The sequence below is a fragment of the Mixophyes fleayi genome, chromosome 4, assembly GCF_038048845.1.
Source record: "Mixophyes fleayi isolate aMixFle1 chromosome 4, aMixFle1.hap1, whole genome shotgun sequence".
NCBI classification, from domain to species: domain Eukaryota; kingdom Metazoa; phylum Chordata; class Amphibia; order Anura; family Limnodynastidae; genus Mixophyes; species Mixophyes fleayi.
The window spans coordinates 228,098,788-228,122,564 of NC_134405.1; the positions used below are offsets into that span (position 1 = coordinate 228,098,788).

General features: G+C 37.4%; 1 protein-coding gene across 1 annotated transcript; it reads right to left on the bottom strand.

Annotated features, from left to right (window-relative positions):
* Window positions 1-4,393: 4,393 nt before the first annotated feature.
* UBE2N (ubiquitin conjugating enzyme E2 N) lies at window positions 4,394-23,671 on the bottom strand. Its single transcript, XM_075209400.1, has 4 exons — window positions 23,544-23,671; window positions 10,890-11,136; window positions 8,770-8,910; window positions 4,394-5,081 (listed from the first exon to the last, which is right to left on the bottom strand). The coding sequence occupies exons 1-4, from the start codon at window positions 23,571-23,573 to the stop codon at window positions 5,041-5,043; spliced, it is 459 nt and encodes a 152-aa protein (XP_075065501.1). The 5' UTR covers window positions 23,574-23,671; the 3' UTR covers window positions 4,394-5,040.
* Window positions 23,672-23,777: the final 106 nt, after the last annotated feature.

A 23,777-nucleotide genomic window follows, 5' to 3' on the forward strand; every position in this document is an offset into this window, starting at 1 on the left:
ATGACCTACCCTTCATCACTTTTAGATGATTTTGTTAAATTTACTTCACAATTACATCCTTGTAACCTAGTCTTCTTCTTTCCCTGGCAAGGAGAGAGATCCCATCAGTTGCAAAGGTTTTCATCATGCAATTTTGAAGTTATTTCAATTCATCAGGATCTATTATTATCTTTTCTAATCCATGTACATATTTGCAGGGCCGTAACTAGGGCTGTGCCACCGCCCAGGGCGCAACAATGAAGGGCGGCGTAGTTTAGGAATATTTTAGGTTCATTTGATTAAAATTGAGGTCGGGGGGGGCGCTAGAATTTTAAGTTACGGCTCTGCATATTTGCTACACAATCCTCTGCTAGCTCCTTAAACCACACATCATAAACGATCTTGTGGGTTTTTCTAGCTTTCTTTCTTCAGACTCTGAAGGGTACTGAAAAGATAAAATATTAATCTAAATAACAGAGAAAACAATGCAACATCCTACTTGCTACAAGGGGTCTTAAACTCTGTATGGGTGTGCAAGAGGCTGTCCATTAGCTGAAAAGGCAATTACCAAGGTGCCTATTCTCTTATATAGGAATGTCTTTTTTGCATATTGTCCATAGAGTGTAGCTTACAGATTGCCGAAATTATTCTCATGGTTTCATTTTCTGGCTAAAATTTGCACACATTTGGTAGTTTTCATTCATGTTAATAAATGAAATACTTCAAATAAGAAGGCAGCAAAACTGCACAATGATCTTCTAGCATAAAATTTGATATTGTAATTTTCCTTTACTCCACTTTAATGAAAGACCATGGGGCACACTGTATGCAGCAGCTTTTCACAAGTGTATCATTCATCTTAAATAAAATATGCTGCTGTGATGATAGGTGTGGCCACATGGGCCATTATGAAGTCATAAGTACAGACCCTGTAGGTTCTTCTTGGTTCTCATACTTGCATTCATTTCAACAGCAATTTTATTATTGTGAACATTAACTCCAATTAACGTTTGGCAGTTTTAATGGCAGCCTGCCAATGTTTACTGAAGTAAGAGGTAGAGGATAGGAAGGCTAGACACCAAATTGCCCTGCAGACTATAAGGCGCATATTTAATTAGCCACGATGTTCATCCGAACATTGCAGCTGCACACATTTGCACGTGGGTTTGTACCTCAATAGCACAGATTTCTCCTTGCACATTAATGGGTGAAGAAGGTGTTCCGCATTTTTATGTCATTGCAGAGTGTCTCTGCGGCTAATTGAATATGCCCCTAGGTGCTAAAACATGGAGTTCTTCAAGATATATTCCCAACAGAACATACTTTGCAAATCTATGAGCAGACATTTTAAAATTGCCTAAAATTTATTGCCAAGAGACAATGCACAACACTATGACTAGTTCTTCTCAAAACCTGCTAAACAGTTGTGTTTCTGAATATCTACATACAAATTACTTTCTTGTAGTAATGGGTAACACACTTGGCATCTTAATTTGTATATATATTAGAATAGAGGAAAATACTCCAGAATAATCACTTTTACATATGAAATGTGTACAGAGTTTACAAAAGTACAGTGTAAGACAGATTAGGTAGTTAAAGCCCCTGGAAGGAATGCAGGACTCAAAACACTTTCTTCCTTTTATTTGTAATGTTATCTTACATTGAGACATGCCGTTAAAGAAAACCTATTAAACATTCTTAATGAGCCATCACAAAGGGTTACATTAAGTTAAAGAATTAACATACAGAAGTTTAGATGGACAGCTGCACAGTTAAAACTTCAAAACCATTAAACAGGACACTTGAGTACAAAAATGCTTTCTTGAAAAGTTATTTTTCATAAATGGCCAAAAAGTAAATTTAATATAGCCTTAGGGTGAACGGATGTCACACAAGAAATCGACTTCCATGCAAAAAAACAAAAAAAAAAAAAAAAACTTATCCAATCCAAAACATTGGTTTACTACTAACTAGGTTACAAATCCATGACTATGCCTAGATGCGCACTCTGTGCTGGATATAAATTCCATAGCCAACTAATACATCACTCTGCAGGGGTTTTGCTGAAGTAATATTTCAAGAGAGCACATGGTTAGGGAGTAGTCCGTTTAGCATGAAATGCTATTAAATATGGTTACAGATTATTATTAAGTACAACAAAATATATTATATACAAAAACAAGACATTGCAGCTTTATCTGCCAGGCTACAATACTATTACATACCTTAGAACTAAAATATAGCTGATTTAATCCTATAAAGAGATGCAGACAGCCATCCTCCCAAATAAAAAGTTCAGCATGTTTCCTCTTATATATTTACCTCCTCGTTTTCACCTCTCTCTTCAGTGAACAATGTTGAAGTATATTTTTAGTTGCCAATATATTAGCGTCAGTTTGTAGATGATCAGAAAAAAGATGCAAGGATTGCAAATTATTGTTTAAATGAATTAACATAGCATGCCCAAGAATTTGACCTGTCCCAAAAAACAAAAACAAAAAAAACACCACCAATTGGAGGTTTTCAAGAGGACAAAGCTACCAAAATAAATATGGTAGGTGGACTTGATTTTCTTTTAACCTTGTGCCACAGAAAAGTTGACAGGATATCAGCATAGTATACACATAAGCTGTCCAATAATTTATTATTGGCAGTGAGGGTATGGTATTATTTTACTATGTAATTATAAAATAAACACAAACATCACTTATTTGTTACATCGTAGTCTATGTAGGCTGTAAAATTGATCACTGAGCACATGCTGGATCAGGGGGTGTTACAACTATAGATGCAAGCTCATTTTCACATATTTCAGATAAGGAACTTCAATGATTTAAAGCTCAAGTATGCAATATAGAATTAATAAATATAATGTTCATACTGTATCCAGGTTTATTAATGGCATGCCACATTTCGTATGGCATTTTAGAAAAACTAGCGATTTACTTAAACATTATAGCTACATTAAGTTTGCATTCTCCTCCACAGAAAAGTCAGATTACATAGACACAGCAATTTCTTCACTGCATTAATGCTCTTCCTGTAACACATTGTATTCTAGGTTTTGTTTATAGTCTAAGGAATAATCTCTTACTTTGTACCACATTGTACTCAGGTTGCGATATGCGGAACCTCATGCATCATGTACAGAAGGGGGCAAAATGTATTTATGATTTATAGAATTTTCTCTAACTCAAGATCACATCTTTTGTACTGAAGTGAATAGTTAAACGTGTGGCATTTCGGATTAAGTGTGCTGCAGAATGTGGACTGAAGTCTCCATCTGTACCTCCCAGGAACCTTCTAAAACAACCTTATTCAATCCAATTTAGCCCTGTGCAGGTAATACACACACACAGCGTTTTAGAAAATACCATTACATTTTGACTTTATGAATTGCATGCTGGTAAACAAATTAATTGTGCTATATTGCAATAGTGTAATCACATGATAGTTGGGAGCATAGTGCCAGTTATTAGCCATGGGGTTGTTTTTGTAAAATCTGCAAAAACTGGGTCTTTGATACCTACAGGAGTATTCAAAAGAACATTTTTATAAGAATGCCACAAGTCCGATGTATTTGTTTTTCCTGCTAGCATGAATAACTCTTGCAGCAACTCACGTTTCCCCATTTCCTCATGTCCTGTCTACATACAGTGGAACTTTGAATTAAGCTATGGCAACATATGAAAGTGATATTACAGTACTATCAAGCTACTTATTTTTACTCTAGTTTTGTCACAACGATTTTTCATGGAGCCAAGCTTCTTTATGCTAAGTGCATACAGGAAGCTCAGCCCAAAATGTTAGTACAGGTTCACTGAGAAAATGACACCACAAGCTATCTCAGGTCTTTCCATACACCAAACCAGGAATGGGGGAAGAAAAAAAAAAAAAAAAAAAAAGGAAAAAATTTGCAAACTCCATACAAGAGCATAATAAACATTTCATTTCAAAATACGTGCAACTCATATCTTTAATACCAATAAACGTGCATGTTATTAATACCTCATTAATTGGCATTGTGTATGCTTACAAAGTTATTCCCTGTTTAGTCTGGGTTATAAGTCTCTAAAGAATCCTCCTATCTACCATTATTGTTCCTTATGAAAATACAGTTAAGGGGCTCAGACGGTGAGGTCGTCATATCACATTACCATGTGGAACAGGTCTTCCATGCCATGTTTTTCCCTGAACAGATGGCATTGTCTTATAAAATTCACATTTCGTAATAGCACCTGATTTGAGGAGTATTCTGCAAATAGTTTCATTAACAGTTACTGTAAATTCAAAAATATTCTCAGTTCAGATGCAGAAAACAGATCTGTCCCACTTTGGGGAAAGGGATTTTTCATTTTTGTCAAGTTCATGTGTTACAGAAAAATAAGGATAAATTGTACAGAGGCAAAAGTAGAATAACAAAAAAAATATTTTACTAAAACATAAGATTTACAGATTTTCAAGACAAGCCATACAAAATGGTCACAAGCTTTGGGAGGTTTAACACTCGAAAGGAAAGAGGTTTGTGATAGTTGGGTGGGTTTCATAACGGATTCCTGATTTTCCCATAGTTTCTTCAATCAAGCTTGTCCGTCTACTTTATGCAAAGTAGCAGGCTATGGGGCAAATATACTAAGGTGCAGGTTAGCTGCTTTTAAACAAAATGAGGAGAACAATAAAAGGGAGGGGCACATTAATTAAAAAGGTAAGAAAAATCATACTGCAACTAACCTGGACTATCTCCATTTACAGTGCTTAAACTGAAATCACAATGCCAAAATGGAGAGATACGGAGGTCTTGGAACCTCTTGAACATTGCAAAACATGCTAATGATAATCTACAGCCTCTGCTCATGCGGTACAACAGTGAATTAGGACAAGACATGAGATTTGCTATTGTGCATTTAATCACCAAAGACTGACCATGTCTGAGCTTTATTATTCTGTATTTTTTTTATTATTTTTTTATTTTAAGACTGTGTCCATTAAATGCAAACAAAAAAGGAAAAGGTCTTGGCAGAACAGAAAAGTGATGCACACTTGGAGATCAAGATGAATTTAAACATTATTCGTAGCGTATAGCCTAGTCCACGCTCTGGCTGCAAAGAAGAAAAAGAAAGAATGTGAACAATGACAAACAGTGGTTCAGACTTCTTAATTTAAGTATTACAAAGTATCATTTAAGTTTAACACATTCTAGATTTCCCATACCATATTATAAAAACATTTTGTTACCCCAGATCACATAATACAGCATAAAAATAATATAAAATTATGATGGCTTTTCCAGGGTTCAGGACATTTTCAGCAGTTTTAATAACATAGCTAAGTATTAATTGGAATTTTTAACTCTTAGAGGCAGATTCAAATGTAATAAAAAAATAAAATCACCGCATAGTGCCCCGGAAGGGCAGCGAGACACTACACAGCGATTTTTTTGCAAACTATCAGCTCATATTTGCTTGTGCCCCATAGAGACGCAAGCCGCCTCTTAATGTCCTAAATTGTATTTTTGTTTGTGTGATCGGATCTAAAGAGATGTCCATTATAGGACACTCCCACCTGTAAAGTGCCACTACTCTCCATCATCTTTAAAAGGAAAGCTGAAATAATATCGCCTGCATATTCAGTTTTAATAAAGGAGGCATGAAAATCTGCACCTAACTGAAGGCAAACTGACACTGGACTCAATCAAAACAAAAGATTTAACAAAATAAAAGAAATGGCTTAGAATAGACCTGTATGCTTTTTCAGGCATGTAATCATGTCTGAATATACTGCACATATATACAGGGTGATTCAAAAGTCGCAGTACACCCTTTTATTTCAAAAACTCTACAGGAAATTGGGAAACCTGAATACTCCAGTAAGGTATGGGTGACGTGGTCTATCTTTTACGGTATGTACAAAACATGGGCGCCATCTTGAAATATGCCCAATTCCTGTAGAGTTTTTTAAATAAAAGGGTGTACTGCGACTTTTGAATCACCCTGTACATTAGAAATAAGCAATATAAATCTGCATGAAACACACACATCTGCATTTTCTATGCACAAAGAAGAAACAAACAAATGTAGGTAATGGCACAGATTGTAGTTCTGCTATGTATATGCTAGCACAGTGGTTCGCACACTGTGCGCCGTGGCTTCCTGGGGTGCCACGGTGATCTCAGAAGGGTGCTATGGCAAGGATTGGTGGTAAGCAAGGCGGGGGACTATTTGGTAATTATTTTGTTTAGGGGTGCCGTGGAAAAAAAAAAAAAAAAAAAAAAAAAAAAAAAAAGAGACCCTAAGGGTGTCTTAAACTGAGAAAGTTTGGGATCCACCGTGCTAGTTGCATAGAGGTATGCTCTCAGAGTGGTCCTACATTCATTTAGTGCATTGTACTGTGCTGTATTCACCAAATGGAACCTAGATAGCGATCAATAAACCACTACGACAAATACATAGATGTAAGTGTTAGGGATTTTCCAAAAGACCAAAAACAGAAAAAACAGCATCTGGTAAAGGTACACGGAAGAGTGTAATCCTCATAGTGACCTATTTATATCCTATGTTCATTCAATCTGTCTTTACCATCCACTTAACACTGGGCAGTATGCCAATGACTGATGTAAAATCATTTGCAAGTACATAACCTTGCCAGTTTTGTATGGGCTTTATGTAATGACCCCCCCCCCCATTAAAATGGAGTTAAAAAAATAAACTTTAAGAGGATGTCAACTCTATAAATGCCTTTATTTTGCACTATGATACATCAGTGTCAACATGCTTTGCTTACATTTAAGATTGTAGTCATTTATGTGGAACTTTGTAGATAGTTGCAGTGGTATAGAAGATATTTTGTTATACATGTAACCAATTTTCTCTCTGGATCTACTAACACATTAGAAATCTAAAAAGCGGATTTTAGCTTATTTTAGTGATTACTGTGCTGTGACCCCTTCCAACAACAGCCTTGAATTGTGTGTTCTGACTGCAATTATGTTCAAGCTTGAACAGACTGCCAAAGACACCCTAAACACCCTATTCATAACAAGGGCAGGTATGGTTACCACCGCCTCTTGTGAAACTTTCAAGCTATGAAGCATTCACCTTCTGCCCCACAGCTGAAGGGTTACTGCTGGCACTTACTTAGCCCTGCCAAATGAGTCAACCGCAAGCTTGTAACTGATCTGGCAGAAAGTAGTTAAGAATGAAGCTGTGGTATACTGGCATGGAAATGGTTAACACAGGAGGTTGTTCGTAACGGCTATTAAAGAGCAATTTTGCAGATAAGCACACGAGTGCTAAAAGACTCATGTAAAACAAGGATATATTGTACAGTTACACATTAGCAGCTATTATAATTTATTTGTACAGTGAATCATTCAAACCAATCCGTTTCCCATTTGGGCATACACTGGGGTCAATTTTGTCAGCAGCCAAGTAACCTACCAGTATGTTTTTGGACTGTGGGAGGAAACCGAAACAAACACATGCAAAAATGGGAAATGGGGAGACCATACAAACTCCACACAGATAGGGCTTGGTTGGAATCAAACCCATGAACCCAGCACTTTGAGACAGTAATACTAACCACTGTTCCATCATGCTGCACCTGTTCTCACTCTAGGCATGCAGAGAGATGTACGATTGCATCACACATAGATGAGAGAGGGTGTCAACTACTGTGATATTCACAAGGAGTATGTAAGCGATCTGAGCCAGTCAGTCAGCAAGCTCTTCAGTGGTTACATGATGGCAGAGGAGCGGAGACTGCTATGAACAAACATGATGAAGAAAATGGATGTTCTAAAGCCTCTCCACTCTTATCATAATATTATTATTAGCATCATATTATGTGACTAATGAACTGCAAATCATTAGTAGCTGTAAGGAGAGGAAAAAAAACAAACAAACAAAAAAAAAAAACCTTCCTCTTCACTATGTCTCCTTAAAAAGTAGCCAGAGTATTTAAGTTCATAAAACAAAAAGCACACACTTATAATGGGATTGCAACTCCTGCTAATAGGCAGAGTAACATTAACCATACTTGACAAATTTTATAACCTCCTCTTCGGGAGATCCTGGTGGGTAGGTCAGGTGACAAGTGCAGGAAGGGGTTTGGTGACGTCAGCTACATGAGAAAAATGTGGCAAAGCAGGTACATTATAGAGAGTTCTTTAGGTTTTATCTTGATCTGCACACACCATATACACTATGCCGGGAGCTGTCCAGACAACTCGCCTTTTGCAGAGGCAGAAACCCGAGGGGGAGAAAACTTTAGTTAGAAACATAGGTTGCCTGTACAGAAACCTCTAATGGGCTCTCTGCTCAGACCACAGACATCGGAATCGTACACCCCAAAAAGCTGTGCAAGCGGTCCATGGTGGTCAGCTGTTATTGCTGTAAATCTCATTTCCACATAGGATCACGCTTTCTAGAGCACAGAAATAACAGCTCTGCCTCCAGGTGGAGAAAAGGTGTCTGCATCACTTATGCAGTCAGGAAATGAGCTCTTTTTACATCAGGTGGCTCCTGTAGTTGATCAGCAGGGTCTTGTGAGAAAAGCCAGAGAACACATGGCTGATCATGCGGGTGAAAATACATCACCATTCAAGTGTTTATCCTTGCACAATCATTCATTTTGTGCAACTGTTTCACCACTACAGTACACTGTAAATGTATAGAATGAGGACTTTCCACAGTTCCCTACACACAGAAAGATACCAGCACAACATAATACTTTGTAGATCAGTTAAAGTAATATGTATGAATATCTAAATTCATGTCCTTGTGTGAATACCTGTTTCTATGGCTTGGGCTTCATTTGTCTTCCACTGCTCGGCTACATCATTTGCTAATGGATCATCTGGGTTGGGTGCGCTTAACAAAGCCTGAATTGATAGAAGCACTGTGCGGATCTGAAGAGCTGGAGACCATTTATCTGCAGACACAGAAGGTGAAAAGTGCATTCAACAGAGACTGTTTGAATTACAAAAGTAAAGCATGGTCTTTACATGAATACCTAGCAGAACAGTAGATTTTATTTAATGTGAAGATAGGTTACAGCAAAATTTATATTCGGTGCAACAACAAAATAAAAAATCATTGCCAACCTTGACATTCATACAATGATAAAAACAAAATAAAAAAACCCACACAACACTCAAATGCTAGATTAACACAATATAATTAACTAGTTCACCACAATAAGTACCATGTTACATTTTGACAACATTCAAAATCATTATAGAATTCCAAATTTTGCATTTTTTATATTTCAGTTTCAAGAGAAAGTGAACAAATGCCATCTAAATTAAGCACAAAACACCATTGCATACACTTGGGCATATTTAGTAATATACCAATTAAATCAGTGTTTGGACTGTGAGAACAAACCAATGCTCCCAAAAGTAAGCCATCAAAAGACTAAAGGTGGAACATGCAAATAGCACCCCCTGTGCTGTGATACAGTAATGGTAACCACTGTGCCAACATTCCACCTAATTAAGACATTATTATGGACTCCGCTGTGCAGTGCCTTACTGATGACAAGTGCCAGGAGTGTGAATATTCATGCAGTGATTGCATCATGAAAATATTGCACATGCTCATTGTTATAAATAACAAAGATTAAATATGCTTCTCACAAGATCTTAAGAGCAAAATGGGGGAGTGGAGACTGCCCCACAGTGGCTGCGTGGATTTCTGAAGTTTAAAAAGAATCTGTCACAAGGGATTGACTATTAATCACACACACCACACAGACACTTTTTGTCTGGCAGAGAACTTTTAAGCAAAGTCTAGAACAAAGAGTACGCTATTTTATAAGTTCAGGTTTTTACTGTGCAAAGCTTACCCCTAGTCAGCTTCCTAAATACAGCTCCCGTGCCTCGCAAGTATAAATTGATAACTTTCCACTGTTCTAGGTAATGCTCTTCTGTTATGTCAAACCTTTTTATGCATACTTTAATAAAGGACTTGTTGGGTCAGGAGAGCCTCACTTAAAGTATCTTTGTATAAAGTCTTAGGTCAAGCAAATAATGTCATCTCTAAGGAGAACCAAACATTCATTTTTATTTCCAGTTTAGGTTATTATTAACACATATATATATATATATATATATATATATATATATATATATATATATATATATATATATATATATTTTTTTTTTATTTATTTTTTTTTAGAAGACTAGATTGAACCTTTCATGGGGAAGGAGGAACATATGGGTCTTAGTCCAGTAACTTTTTAAACATATCTCTATGAGCAAACACTTATGTTATAACAGTATGTACCTTACAACAATGTTACACAACAACATATTTACTTAAAATCCATTTGTTTTTATCACAAATTTCAGGTTACTGTATTATTAGCCATAAATAAACTTTTCATGGATCACATCCTACCGCCCCCTCATATGTCTTTGAAAAACTCCTTTAGCTTTAAATGGAGTTCTGTGACCATATAATATATGGTCAGGGATCCATTCTTCCTTCTAAAATACCGGGTTCCATTTGAAAAAAATAAAGTTACTTGATGAAGTGATCCTGATATCCAGGTATTACTCTTTCACTGACAGTTCAAATTTCCACTAAACTCTCCAAATATTATAAATTATATGTATCCTCATAGCGAGAAGGCATTGTGCTTACCATAGAGATCAGCGATTTTTGTAATGGCTGGCGTTTGAGCTGCTAAGTACACCCAAAATAAAAAATCAGGCCAGAGAAGGATGCATAGAACCAGTGGGAAATAAAAGGGAATGGATGTGGACTCTGGTGTGAGGAATGGAAGTGTTGCACAGATGGTGGGTGTTTGGTAGGGATGTGTGTGGGATGTCTGGAAACAGTGCAAAGTTCGATAGTTTTTTTTTCTTTCTGTTTTGCAATAATCTCAACCAAAGTAAGTCTTACCTTTCAAGATATCTAAACATATCCTTCCCAGCTTGTCTACATTGGGGTGATAGATTTTGGTCATGAAGCGTACTTTGGGAGCTGCCATTGGGTACTCTTCAGGAAGGAATAATTCAAGTTTAAATGTGCCTCCCTCAAAAGGTGAATCCTGTGGACCTGCAATTACGACATGGAAATAACGGGCATTGCAGTCATCTGGCTCAGCTTTGATTCCAGGGACTGGCTCCGCCATTAAGCGCTGGGTTTCCTGAAATACAGATGTACCAATAATATTTAAATGCATGACAACTTCCTACTCCTTTAACGTGCTCATTAATTTTGAGAGTCAAAAATGTCCACCTCATGAGATCAGCTCATTTTCACTCCAGCTCAAAAGCAGAGTATTACAATCATATTTGCTACACAAGGCAGTAATTGAAATTCAAAGAGATTAATTAAGAAACAGGTCTGTCTAGTATAACTAAAGCAAGTCTGGCTGAAGAAAATGGTCAATATAATTTTGGATATCATAAGAAAACATCAAATGACAATAACAATAAGACAGTACATTTTCTTGATGTGAATAATAATTACAAGTCATTCCAAAGTATTAAATGAAGAGGTTTTATTAGTGGTTCGCCAGCTCAATGTCTCCATAACTCTGCCTGGATAATGAACTATTTGTGTGTGATATTCCAAGTACTAAAAGAGCTTTGGTAGAGAAATCACCACCAGTCTGCTAGTTGTAAATTTGCTGCACATCCCCTTTAAGAAACAGTAAGTAAAGGAATATTATGCATGGCTAATAAATATGAAAGAAAAAACAAAAAAACAAAAACAAATCAAAGGCTTCTAAATTTTAAATAAAATTTGCACAGGCCTGTGGGCCTGTTCTTCTATTGTGTGGATGACACTGGTTTTTTTTTATATACCATTTTGTAAATCTAAAACAAAACATTTATCCATGTGGGGAATCTCTATATACAAAACAGAAAAATGGAAACAATGACTAGGACATAAATATCTATTATAAAACCAAATCAATGTACTACAAGCCATTTCAAACTCAGGCAGATAATGGTCTTCATTGTAAAGATCATGCATCTTAAATGACACACAACATATGCGAGTCACTTATACTTATCAAAAGGGCATGTCAAACATTTAAGTGCCACTATGGAGAGCTGGCCTACTTCCTGGACTTCACAGACGACCTTCATACACAAGATAAAGTGGATTGACCACATATTATGCTGGTATCACAAATTCTTCTAAAAATGTTTACAGAAGAGGCATGCTAACAAACTACTGCAGTTACACCATGTTCTGAACAGAATGTACATTTTACTGGTGTCAGAAGGCCCCCCTACACATTCATTTTTGCCATCACAAAAACTAATGTTCATGTAACTGCATAAAGTAAGTGTTGTTCAATGTAAAATGTTTAGGGCACAATCTTTCTCAAAATCAAGGAGACAACCTAGCGGGCTAAGGCACTGTATTTACATGAAGGTACATTTGGAAATATTTTATAACTCATTAACAGTTATTTATAAAGTGACTACATAGTGCTTTACAGAGAATATGTAAACAGTCACATCAGTCCCTGTCCCAATGGAGCTCACAATCTATATTCTCTACCACAAACACAAGCGGGTCAATTTCGTCAGCAGCCAGTTACACTACAACTGTGGGAGGAGAGCCATGCAAACACAGACAAAACATACAAACTCCACCTTGATCCCAGCACTATTAGACCAAGTATATAGGGCTTAAGGAATATTTTAAATGTACCTACTTCATTTATTGTTAAGTGGAAAAACAATAGTTGCCAATGCACATTTGTTAAACAAAAAAATGCAACACAAAATTAAAAATCACAAACTAGCCAACATATATGGGCCAAAATATGGCTGTAAAATTTGTTAGTGAAGAAGGTTATCCTCACAAATGCAAGATGGATATACCATACTCCCAGAAATTAAGGTTGCTGATGAGGACCCAATTGCAAATACCAGCTTGTAGTTGAAGCAAAGTTTCAAATTTGTTTAAAGTGTGGAGAAAGTAAGACAACGGAACTTCATCATAAAAACTTGTGGATACTGACTTTTGCATGACTAAGCACAGTCCATGTGAAAGAAAAATGTTAGTTTTTCGCTGAAAAGACACATGCTTGGAATATTGGTTTATGTCCGTGATAGACAATACAAATACAACTTAAAACATGGGCAAACAACTGGTGTGAGATAATGGAGTACATTTCAATGCACTTTGCAACAAGAAAATACCTGGCAGTAAGAGAGGGTGATATTATTATTGAGGAATTATTGTTCTGCCCTTGGAACATCCATACAATTCTAGGTCCAAACAGCCAAAAAGACTAAACCAAGTGATACTAGGACATGGTTAACAATAAAGCCCCTACAAAGACCCTGGCACTCCATCCTTTTTGGAGGAAGACAGGGATTTGTCCAAAATATATACATATATAAAAATATACATGAGGATGCACTCAATTCAAAATAAGTAAATCAAAGCTTAAAAAGGTGTGCATAGTCCATAATAAAAAAAACAGGATCCTTAGTTGTTCATCAAACAAACAGATCAGCAATAAGAAAAATAAAAATCTAATAGAAAAAAATAGAAAGATATATAACAGTAGTATAAAATAAAAAGAAAGAAAGTCAAGTTTTTAGATTACAAAAAATGTTTACGGATGGCGGGGACAAGATGCTGTCCCATAGGAATGATGCCTAATTTTTTTGTTACTACGGTATTACAGGTCACTGTCTCCCTCTTAATTTGCATATACCTTACTTAAAAAAAAAATTCACTCAAAAGCTTTCAATAATTAAATATCTACTGTGACAAAACAGGTTCCCACTGGGCTGGAGAGTTTTTATTCATCACCCGATTCTCACAGTTTATTGTACTTTTTAATGGTCTACCTAAACTGTAGCGGCAATACTGAGGGAGGATAAGACTCTGCAGGACACCGATATTGTTACTTTGGAGTGCTGATTGCAAGAGGCTGCTGGGAGGGCAGGACCCTACTATTTGCCCTGTATCTTGTGAATGTCTTAAGGTGTTGTGCTGTCATAATTAAGCTTTATTTTGTATATATTCTGGTCTGCCTGAGTGAGTTGAATTCCATGGAGTGTAACCACCATCCCAGCTAAGGGTGGTTTCCTCATGCAAGATATCGTTATTATTTATTTCTAAATACAGTATTCATGTGGAATTTTCACCCAATCCTATAGGGGTAGGACGACATCAATTGTACAGCATATTAACATAGTAAGTCATACTTCATGACTGCATTTGAATTTAGATACACTTACCAATGCATATTATTCTTACTATGCTCCCTCACAGTCTCAATGACTCGTTAACTTTTACTTTGCTGCAAAAACCTTAATAGATTTCTGCATCATCACTAATACCCAAAAATGTCGGATTACTTTGTATGTGGTTAAATAAAAGTATCACAAAAGTTTGTCCGGTGTGTTCATAGAAGGCCAAACCTGGAACCCTGTAGTCTACAACCCAATTAGCCTCAGTGAGTATAACTGAGCGCATGGAATATAGACGAGATCTAGCTGCTGTGTAAGGCTTTTGTAGGAACACAGGAGAATTGCCAAACTTCAATTCCAAAAGGAGAAACCCGTTCAAGTCCCTCTTTTGCAATGTCACCTATATTTCAAAGTAACAAACATTTTTCTACATAATCTTGAAATATAACCATTAAGTAGTAGAATGATCAGGGTTTTAAATAAAATGCGTATTGAGTAAATAAAGGACCATATGAGAGATGTGGTGACAATACATCTGAACCCGCCCCCCCCCCCATGCATTTTTCACATGGGGGTGTCAGTGTTGCAGCCTTCTGCACTTCATGGTGTCAGTGTGGTGCCATTTCATGATGTCACATTGCAGTGCCATGGTCCCAGCTGCCACACAGATACATTAGGGTGACGAGTCATCCCCCCTCTTCTGCCCACCTGCACTACGAGGTAACAAACCACAGGGGAGAGTGAAGTACATTTTCTTATACATTACCAACATGCCCCCTTCTCGTTGTCAATGAGGAAGGGGTTGAGGGGGATGCATTTAATTTAAATAACTATGCGGCTTATGCTCATCAAAAGGGTGCAGCAGGGAAAATAACATTGAATGAGTGACATGTCACCTATTCAGTGTTTTAGGTGCCTCCTTTACTATGGCACCCTAGGCATACGCCTTGGTTCACCTAGCAGTAGTGACCATGACCATATGAATTCACATAATTACAAATGGTGCAGCAGGGAACAATGTGGCCAATCACTTTACTGCTAATCACAATATATAATTTCAAGACACATTTCAAGACACATGTGCTGAGTTACCTCTTTACACGTGTGAGAATTCAGAGCACCAAGTTTGGCAAATGATGGTACGGTACCTTTTATTACATGTATATGAAACTGTCCTGTGAGGTATACAGAAAACATACAAAAGATATATATTACACACACACTTTTAGTTGTTTTACATTAAGTTGCGACTGCAACCGTTATTAGACATAATTACTTGATTAGCCTTCATTGTCTTGGCGCTATGATCTCACATCAGTACTTGCTGACAACACCTGGCTAAAACTTTTGCTTCTTGCTCACCACTGCTAATGCAAATAAAGCAGATTAGTTGGCACTCTGCTCTAAGCTTGCAGCTCTTGGGCTATTCTTTTAAGCCAATCCTGTTCGCCTAATTTACTAATAGGATCTGATCAGGCTGACTGCCTACAGGACATATAAACCTGCATTTTTCAATCCCGACATGCTGTTTAGGCAGTTTCACAGCAAGCCTAAATAAGACAACAGTACTGTCAGACTATCAGCCCCTTTTAGGAAGACTACTAAAGATTACATTCTGATTTGAGCTGTTCCACATATTCATAAAATGTTACTTTTCATACAACTATATCCTAAATAACAACATGCTCTTATTTAAAGGAGACTTAAACCTATTGCTCATCAATTACTCACCCATCAGCCCAAACCCAAGGGAACCTGCAGTCAGCTCGTGTCACATCAGCCAGCCAGTCAGTTAGTTTAATGCGCTCAGACTATCAAATGTAACAAGGATGGCGGGCAAACCAGCTGTTAGACAACTTGATATATATGTCCATCAGGGTGGAGGAATGAATATTAGGACCTTTACAGAATATAAACTACACATATAACATGGGTGTGCCCTGGTGCAACGCCACCCCCATGTCATATGTGTGTCAGGGCCTCAAACCTTTGACAGGTATCTGCAAGTGGACAGTTCCAAAATAAACAGCTGTCTAATTTAAGGGAAAGTTGACCTCTGCATTATCATGTTACAGCAGAGTGGGTAAAGAAGAACTATAAATGTATCCGCAGCTAAGGTGCAGAATGGTACATTAGGATTTTTACCTCTATATTATCTCTAACGACTTAAAGGTATATGAAAGTTATACTTTGAGAAAAGCCTGAACAATTTTTTTCAATCAAACATTAGAAACCAGGATAAATGTTCTAGTTAAGTGAAAGCCATTCTCAAGTCAAATAATCCTATAAAGCCTCCATAGAGGCCTTTATTTTTTTTTAAATTGTTTGTATTTATCAGACAACTGAGAAGTATGCAATTGTGATAATAGGGCTGTGCAGGTGCCGTGTATTTTTCTTACATCAATATCAAATCTTAGCACACAGAACTAGCAGCAAATCCTTCCTTACAGTAAGTTGCAAGAAGTTGTCCAATACATTAAACCAGCAATGTATGTAGTTTTATGCACCATTGTTTTTTGCACAAAAATGATAAAGTTCAGCAACTTGTTTCAGCACTTATAACTAACGCAGAGAGGCAGATGGCGGTGGCAAAAAAGTTCACACTTTAGTAAAACTAGCTGTCGCTGAAACACAAGAGCTTTACGTTGATCATGGCTCTTCATTTACTGCAGAAACTCTCCATCTCTCCTCTAGTAAGTTGGCTGGGAACCAGTAGAATTGCATGTCAACATTTACAGCTCCTACACGCTGTACCTTTAGAGCAGCACTCTACCCCTGGTCATTATATTAAAAGCATTGATTCCAAGCTACTGTAAGGGACTCGTTCTTCACCTCTATAGAATGGATGTTTTGGAAGTATTCATGAATATCAGGAAAACTCTTACAAGTTGAAAAGATGCCTTGAGGATAATATAAAAAGTATGTTTTAAACATAAATGGGATTTTTTTTTTATTGAAATTCACTTTGGTTTTTAAACAGTTATCTATTCAGGATTTCGGTTTTATTTTCTGTATAAAAAAAAGTAACATTGTTGGGCCACTAAAAATCATATCTAGAACATCACTGTCAATGACAAAATGTCTGAGAGCAACAATGGCAATCTATGAGGAGTGGGCATTGGCAACAAGCACATCCAAAAATACCAAGCGGGGGGAAAAAAAAAAAAAGAAAATCAGCATTTATACTCCCAATAACTTAAGATTAAGAAATATAACAACAACATTCTTAAAGCTTTGCGTTTAAGACGTGGATAGTCTATGCCTTTGTGATTATGTCACATGTTGCAATGTGTCTTTAAATTTGCACACCCAACTGAATTTCATGGGAGGCTTTTTTCGTTTGTTTTTTTGATAAGTGGAGCTTTTTTTTATTTTTATTTAAAAGCATACTAAAACATTTTATTTTAGACAGCATTAGAGAAAAAAAATTCCACCCTCTCAAGATTATTCACATAATTATACAGGTATAAATTTACTGCAAAGTGCACCCAAGGTACATGAAAAGTTAATGTGCTGGTTTCCCAAAGTAAAAATGTCAAATATGTGTACTGTATGTGAGGGACAAGAAAAAACAATGTTACTTGAGAATTATACACTGTAACTCACCAGCCTTCGCTCAGCTAAGAAACTCCCAAAATATTACCACAGCGACAGCACAGAATATACCTTTTCCATGCAGCATTGGAAAATCTAAAAACGCCATCTACAATGCTGACCAGAAACAGAAAGCAACAGCCTACTTCTAGCTTTGAGACAACGCAAAGCAGCCATATTGAGCGAATGAAAATACATAGACTAAATTCCATTGCTTCATCAGTGGTTTCAGATATCTGCAAATATTCTAAACCTGCTTCCTGCCATGTTGGAATGCAAAATGGGTGGACGCAAAGTCAAAACATTTCTTCAGATATGTTGTGATTTGTATAGGGGTGGAACTACCATCTGTATACACAAAGCGCACATTTCGTAAGCATTGGCACACATATAGGCCGAAAATTTTTAAGAGCAATTCACATCAGAACGCGCATAACTTTTATATATAAAAACTAAATTAACAACTGGTAACAATATAACACACAAAACAAAAAATTTAACTATGCTTTTTTTAATGTAATCCATATATCTGAGGATTTTTTATTTGATGTATTTTAAAATAACTAAATAAATCTTCATTGCATACAATACATACCCAGAAGAAATCTTCAATGCGTACAGTTGTTCAGTGCTAACGCCTGAGATGCATACGTGAAAGGTAGTAAACAAAGTCAATACCAGACAGCAGATGCGATAGATATGGCTGAAACCATTTGCAATTAAGCTAAACGCTGTGAATAGGCCCTCACTGTACATGGCCTATGTTAGTTTGCCCCATAACTTCCTGTTTTGCCTCTCAAATCATAAGGTGTTGCAAGCATCAGATGCATGCAGATATCAATTCCATGTACTTGCATAATTTTACTTTTTGGGCACGCAAGATATGCTATATAAAACGGGTGTACATCTGGACTTGAATCATAGCCATAATGTAGAATATGTAAAACAGTACTACATAAAATTAACACTCGTATATTATTAAAAAGGAACATGTTTTTGCTTACACATTTTGGGGAAAACTGAGCTCTGTATGGTCTATGCTTATTCCTTTGCCTGCTGTACACCTTTTTTATGGACTATCATTCACGGTTTTATTATGTCCAATAACATATATTTATAACTTAAAATTACAGTTCAGGAACGCTATTTTTTTCTTTACATTTTAAGACCATTATAGCACTACGTAACTACATGATTTGTTTGTTGTTTATTTTTCTGATAACATTTTAGTAATGCTTTCATTTTATGATGTGTTTCAGGAGTTCCCCATAGGGATAAATCAATGAGTCCAATTTAACACAAGGGCCCAAACTGGATGGATCATCACAAGGCAACCACAACACAATTGCATGTTGAGGTCATCGGACAACAAAATTTTCAGGTACTAGCAATTAAGCTCAATGAGATTTTGGTCAGGATTTCTTTTCACTTTGTCATCCAAATCACTGCGCATGTTGGCAGACTAAATGTGATGATACATATAAATGAAGCAGACACTAATAATCTGACAAGCTACAGCAAAAGTTACCCTATATACACAGTGTACTTCATTTACCATAACTTTAGTACTACAACCCTGTTGTAGTAAAGAGAGTTTTCTTTTACAGACATTAGCCGCTCGTCGGAAAAAAAAAATACAAAACAGAGTAGTTTAAAAAAAAAAAAAAATAAAAAAAAATGGGTTTAAAACAGCTGTATTGTATAATTATTAAAACATGTGATGATATATGGGGGGCGGGGGGGAACATGTGCTTCCCCAATTTAGATTGTCTCACAGAAGACTCATAGCGGCGCTCGTTTCTGAGATTTGCCAGATCCAGTCTGATTATTAACCTGCTCAGTTCTTGCACCTTGCCAGAATCGCAAACTCATCCTGCAGTTCAAAAGAAGGCCATCAGTGGAAAACTATACACTGTTTTTAATGCTCAAGACAGTAAGCAAGTAATGCTTACTGTACTGACTAGGGAATATGCCTAAAATGCAACTAAAATCAATGAACTTGTAATAGACACTGATAAATGATCCATATATTTGATATAATTTGAAGGAACTGGCATACCCAAATGCCAATTCTTGTTTCACAATGCTGAAATTGTATGCCATCCGGATAAGTTTGCACTGCACTTATGTAGAGTCAACAACATTAGAATATATTAACAAAGTAGCCATAATCCTGACATGTGAATGTATTTAATAAATGGAATGGATAAAACTACAAAGTGTTCTAAATTTTATAACCAACAGAAAAATTGTAGACTATCTGCCAGACTCCCATCAGGCACAATAAAATTCCCTTAGCATCAGACAGGACTCACTATGTTTATCACCAAGTGACCTGCACGTTATAAATACACAATTGTGTGCCATCTAGGATAAGTGCTGCCATTTATATGTATATTTAGGACAGCATAATGACTTAAGCTGGGTACACACTACAGAAATTTCAACCAACTTTTTATGCCGAGCGATTTTACATGCGATCGATGATCCGATTGCTCGGTCCATGGACTGCATACACACTAGCCTTGTTTAGGACGATAAAGGGAAGAGCAGCTGTCCCGTTAGCGAATTTTTAAAGCCATGTTGTCGTGAGCAATGACTATAATTTCGTACTCACTGTTCGGAAGTTTATACACACTACACAACGGAAATGAGATTGGAACGAAAATATTTAACAGTACGACCAACCAAATGAAGCGACAATTGTCCATTTGGGCAGACTTTCGACCATCGTGTCACTACACACACTGACCCGACTTTTGAACGAGCGGTCGTATGTCGGCTGATTTAGCCGATTATTGGGCGGAAACCGTGTAGTGTGTACCCAGCTTAAGTGGTTAGCACCTCCGCCTCACAGGACTGGGGTCATGAACACAATTCCCGACCATGGCCTTATCTGTGTGGAGTTTGCATGTTCTCCCCATGTTTGCGTGGGTTTCCTCTGGGTGCTCCAGTTTCCTCTCACAATAATAATAATAATAAAAAAAAAAAACATACTAGTAGGCTAATTGGCTATTAAATTGTCTCATGCGGTGTGTGTGTGTGTTATGTTAGGGAATTTAGACTGGAAGCTCCTTTGGGGCAGGGACTGATGCGGGTGAGTTCTCTGTAGAGCACTGTGGAATTAGTGGCGATTTATAAATAGGTGATAATATTTAGAACATCTGGTGTTGCACGGTAAAATAAGATAATGCTAAAACCATATTACCTTTTTAATAGTTGTGTGGATACAATTCTGTATATTTAAATGAAAAAGAATAGGGCTTTGACTGGGATCTGTTCTGACTCACTGACATTAATAATACAAAACATCAACATTGTAAAAATGTGAGTGCATGAACGCTGCAGCACATTACATTCGCAGGATCTTCAGTTCGATTATGAATTTGAAGTGTTCAACTGTGGTTGTCAAGAAGCATACATATTGGAACATTTGTAATTGAGAGCATGTTAGAGATTCAGATGTTATGCTCACTCTCACTATTGTACAACCATTACAGTTTAATTACTGCACAGTATTCATATTTTGCATAAACTCCTACGACACAATAATGCAAAACAAAAAAAAAAAAATAGACTGACCAGAAAGTGTAAAGGCTCAGAATTGTTTTGGTCTTTCTGCATAATATAATGATGGACAAAATAATGCAGTAAACCAGGAGCATTTTAAGAATGAAGGTATGCATATCTTGACTTCAATGGAGAACTCAACAAAAATTAGATGGCAGCTGTATTTATTCTAGGAAGACCGCCCCACTGGCTCATGAGATTTGCCCAACCCTGGTGTATTGTATACATAAACATCTGTACGTGGTTTGTGTAAATATATGTGCATTTACTGAAACCAGCAAGATGCTATAAAGAAATAAAATTCTGCAAGTTAAAGCAAAGACACACACAGCATACACATATTGCAATGCTGTATGCAAGCTATTATAGATACAGATTGCATGCTTGCCAATTGAGTTACTAAGCACCAAAATGCCATAAGCATGTTCTGTGCTAATTGTAGGGGTCAATTAAGAGGATGAACAAATCCATGGGACAGGAAAAATGTGTTGTAGCCATAAACATTTTCTCAACTCTACTTAACAACATATTACAACTGAATGATATAGACTACAAGTCATTTAAATGCCCAGAACCTGTTAACATGTGCACAGCACATACTCCATGCAGATAAGAATGAGAATTTTCAACACATAAAACAGAGCATACTTTGTGGCAACTTATTTTTGAATTCTTACACATATGGTTAGATTAAAAAAGCTGTAACAAATATTTCACATTATGTATCATTCCAATGGGCCTATTTATTATAGGTAATTTACTTGTAAATTCACCGAAAACAGCTATTTTCGGGGATGTGACACATATTTAAGTGTTTTTCTAATTTATCAACACTGCCTTTGAAACACTGCATTTAAAAAAAAATAAAAATACATAGCAGTCCCCTTAGATGTCATCATCACCATTTATTTATATAGTGCCACTGATTCCGCAGCACTGTACAGAGAACTCATTCACATCAGTCCCTGCCCTATTGGAGCTTACAGTCTAAATTCCCTAACATATACACACACACAGACAGACAGAGACTAGGGTCAATTTTTGATAGCAGCCAATTAACCTAGTTTTCAACACTGTGAAGCTGTGCTCCGAAGAGCAGAGCTTCACAGCGCATGTGTGGAGGGATCACATGATCTCCTCCTCCCTGTCTAACACCACTCTCTCTGCAACAATGAATTGCAGGGATGTTTGTGCGCATGCCCGAGGTTTTCAGTTGGCGCATGCGCACTGGAGTGAGAAGAGGACCCCCGTGGATCGCATACTTCTTCGGAAGTGAAGAGGCAGTGGTAAGTATGTTTTCCCACTTCAGAAGAACAGCAGTTTTTCAGAACTGCTGATCCTGTGTTGCTTTTTTAATAAATATTTCAATCCTTATCAATGCGATAAGGATTGAAAACGATTTTTCATTTTTTGGGACTGTTGATAAATGTGCCCCTATAAGTGCACAAACAACAGTTTTGGAGCATACAATGAAGTGTGTGACGTGTGAATTTTCATATACAGCCTTGACAAAACTAAAAACAGAATGTAAAAAGAAATATCCTTCATATTTTTCTGAACACTGTGGAAAGCATTGCAGTCCAATTTATAACCTCATTGGTTCCCATGGTGTTGTGATAATTACGGTTAACTTCAGGATTACCTTGAAATGTTCAAGTACTAAAAATAGATGCTCTTGGTAAAAATTATTAGGTGGGTGTATTTGACATCATCCGTATACTACACACCCCCATCTTACGTCTAAACAAGAGACTTCCTCCCCATGACTCCTACTACGGCTTTCATTTCTCAGATGACCATTGTATCAGCAAAACCTCCCATGGACGCAGCAGGGACAACATCCGTCTAATACTGCGCAGCCACATCTAGGGATGCGCCAGCAGTCCTCGGCTAGCAGCGATGCCCGTGATGGTGGAGGGCGGGCTGACTCTAGCGGGTGAGGGTGTGGCCCTTATGGCTTTTTCAATGTATTTATAATAAACTAAAGCGTTTCCCGGGAATTACAGCTGTCCCGCCCCCACGAGGGTGAGACGCCCGCAGTATAACACAAAGCGACAGGAGGCACGTCCTGTGGCGGGTGGCCAGGGACCAGGCCGCCCCACCACCCGGCGGCTGCCATGTTACAGAGGAGCTGAGCGTCAAACACCCCCAGGCTTCCGCCTTTCAGGCACAGCGCGGGGTCTCGGCGCTGAGCCCGGATGGGTCATTCATTCATTACCTTGACGATCCTGCGGGGAAGCCCGGTCATCCTGTCTTATAGCGAGTGCAGCCGCGGACTGTCTCTGCGTGCCGCCGGATCCTCCTGTCACGCACAAGTGAAAACGCGACGTCCACTTCCGAAAACATCAGCGCGGTGACCCTAAGGATGACGGGAAATGTAGTTCTGGGGCTGCGTCTTTCCCCAATGTCTGATGATGTAATCAAGCATGTACCCGTGCATCAGCTGTGTTCT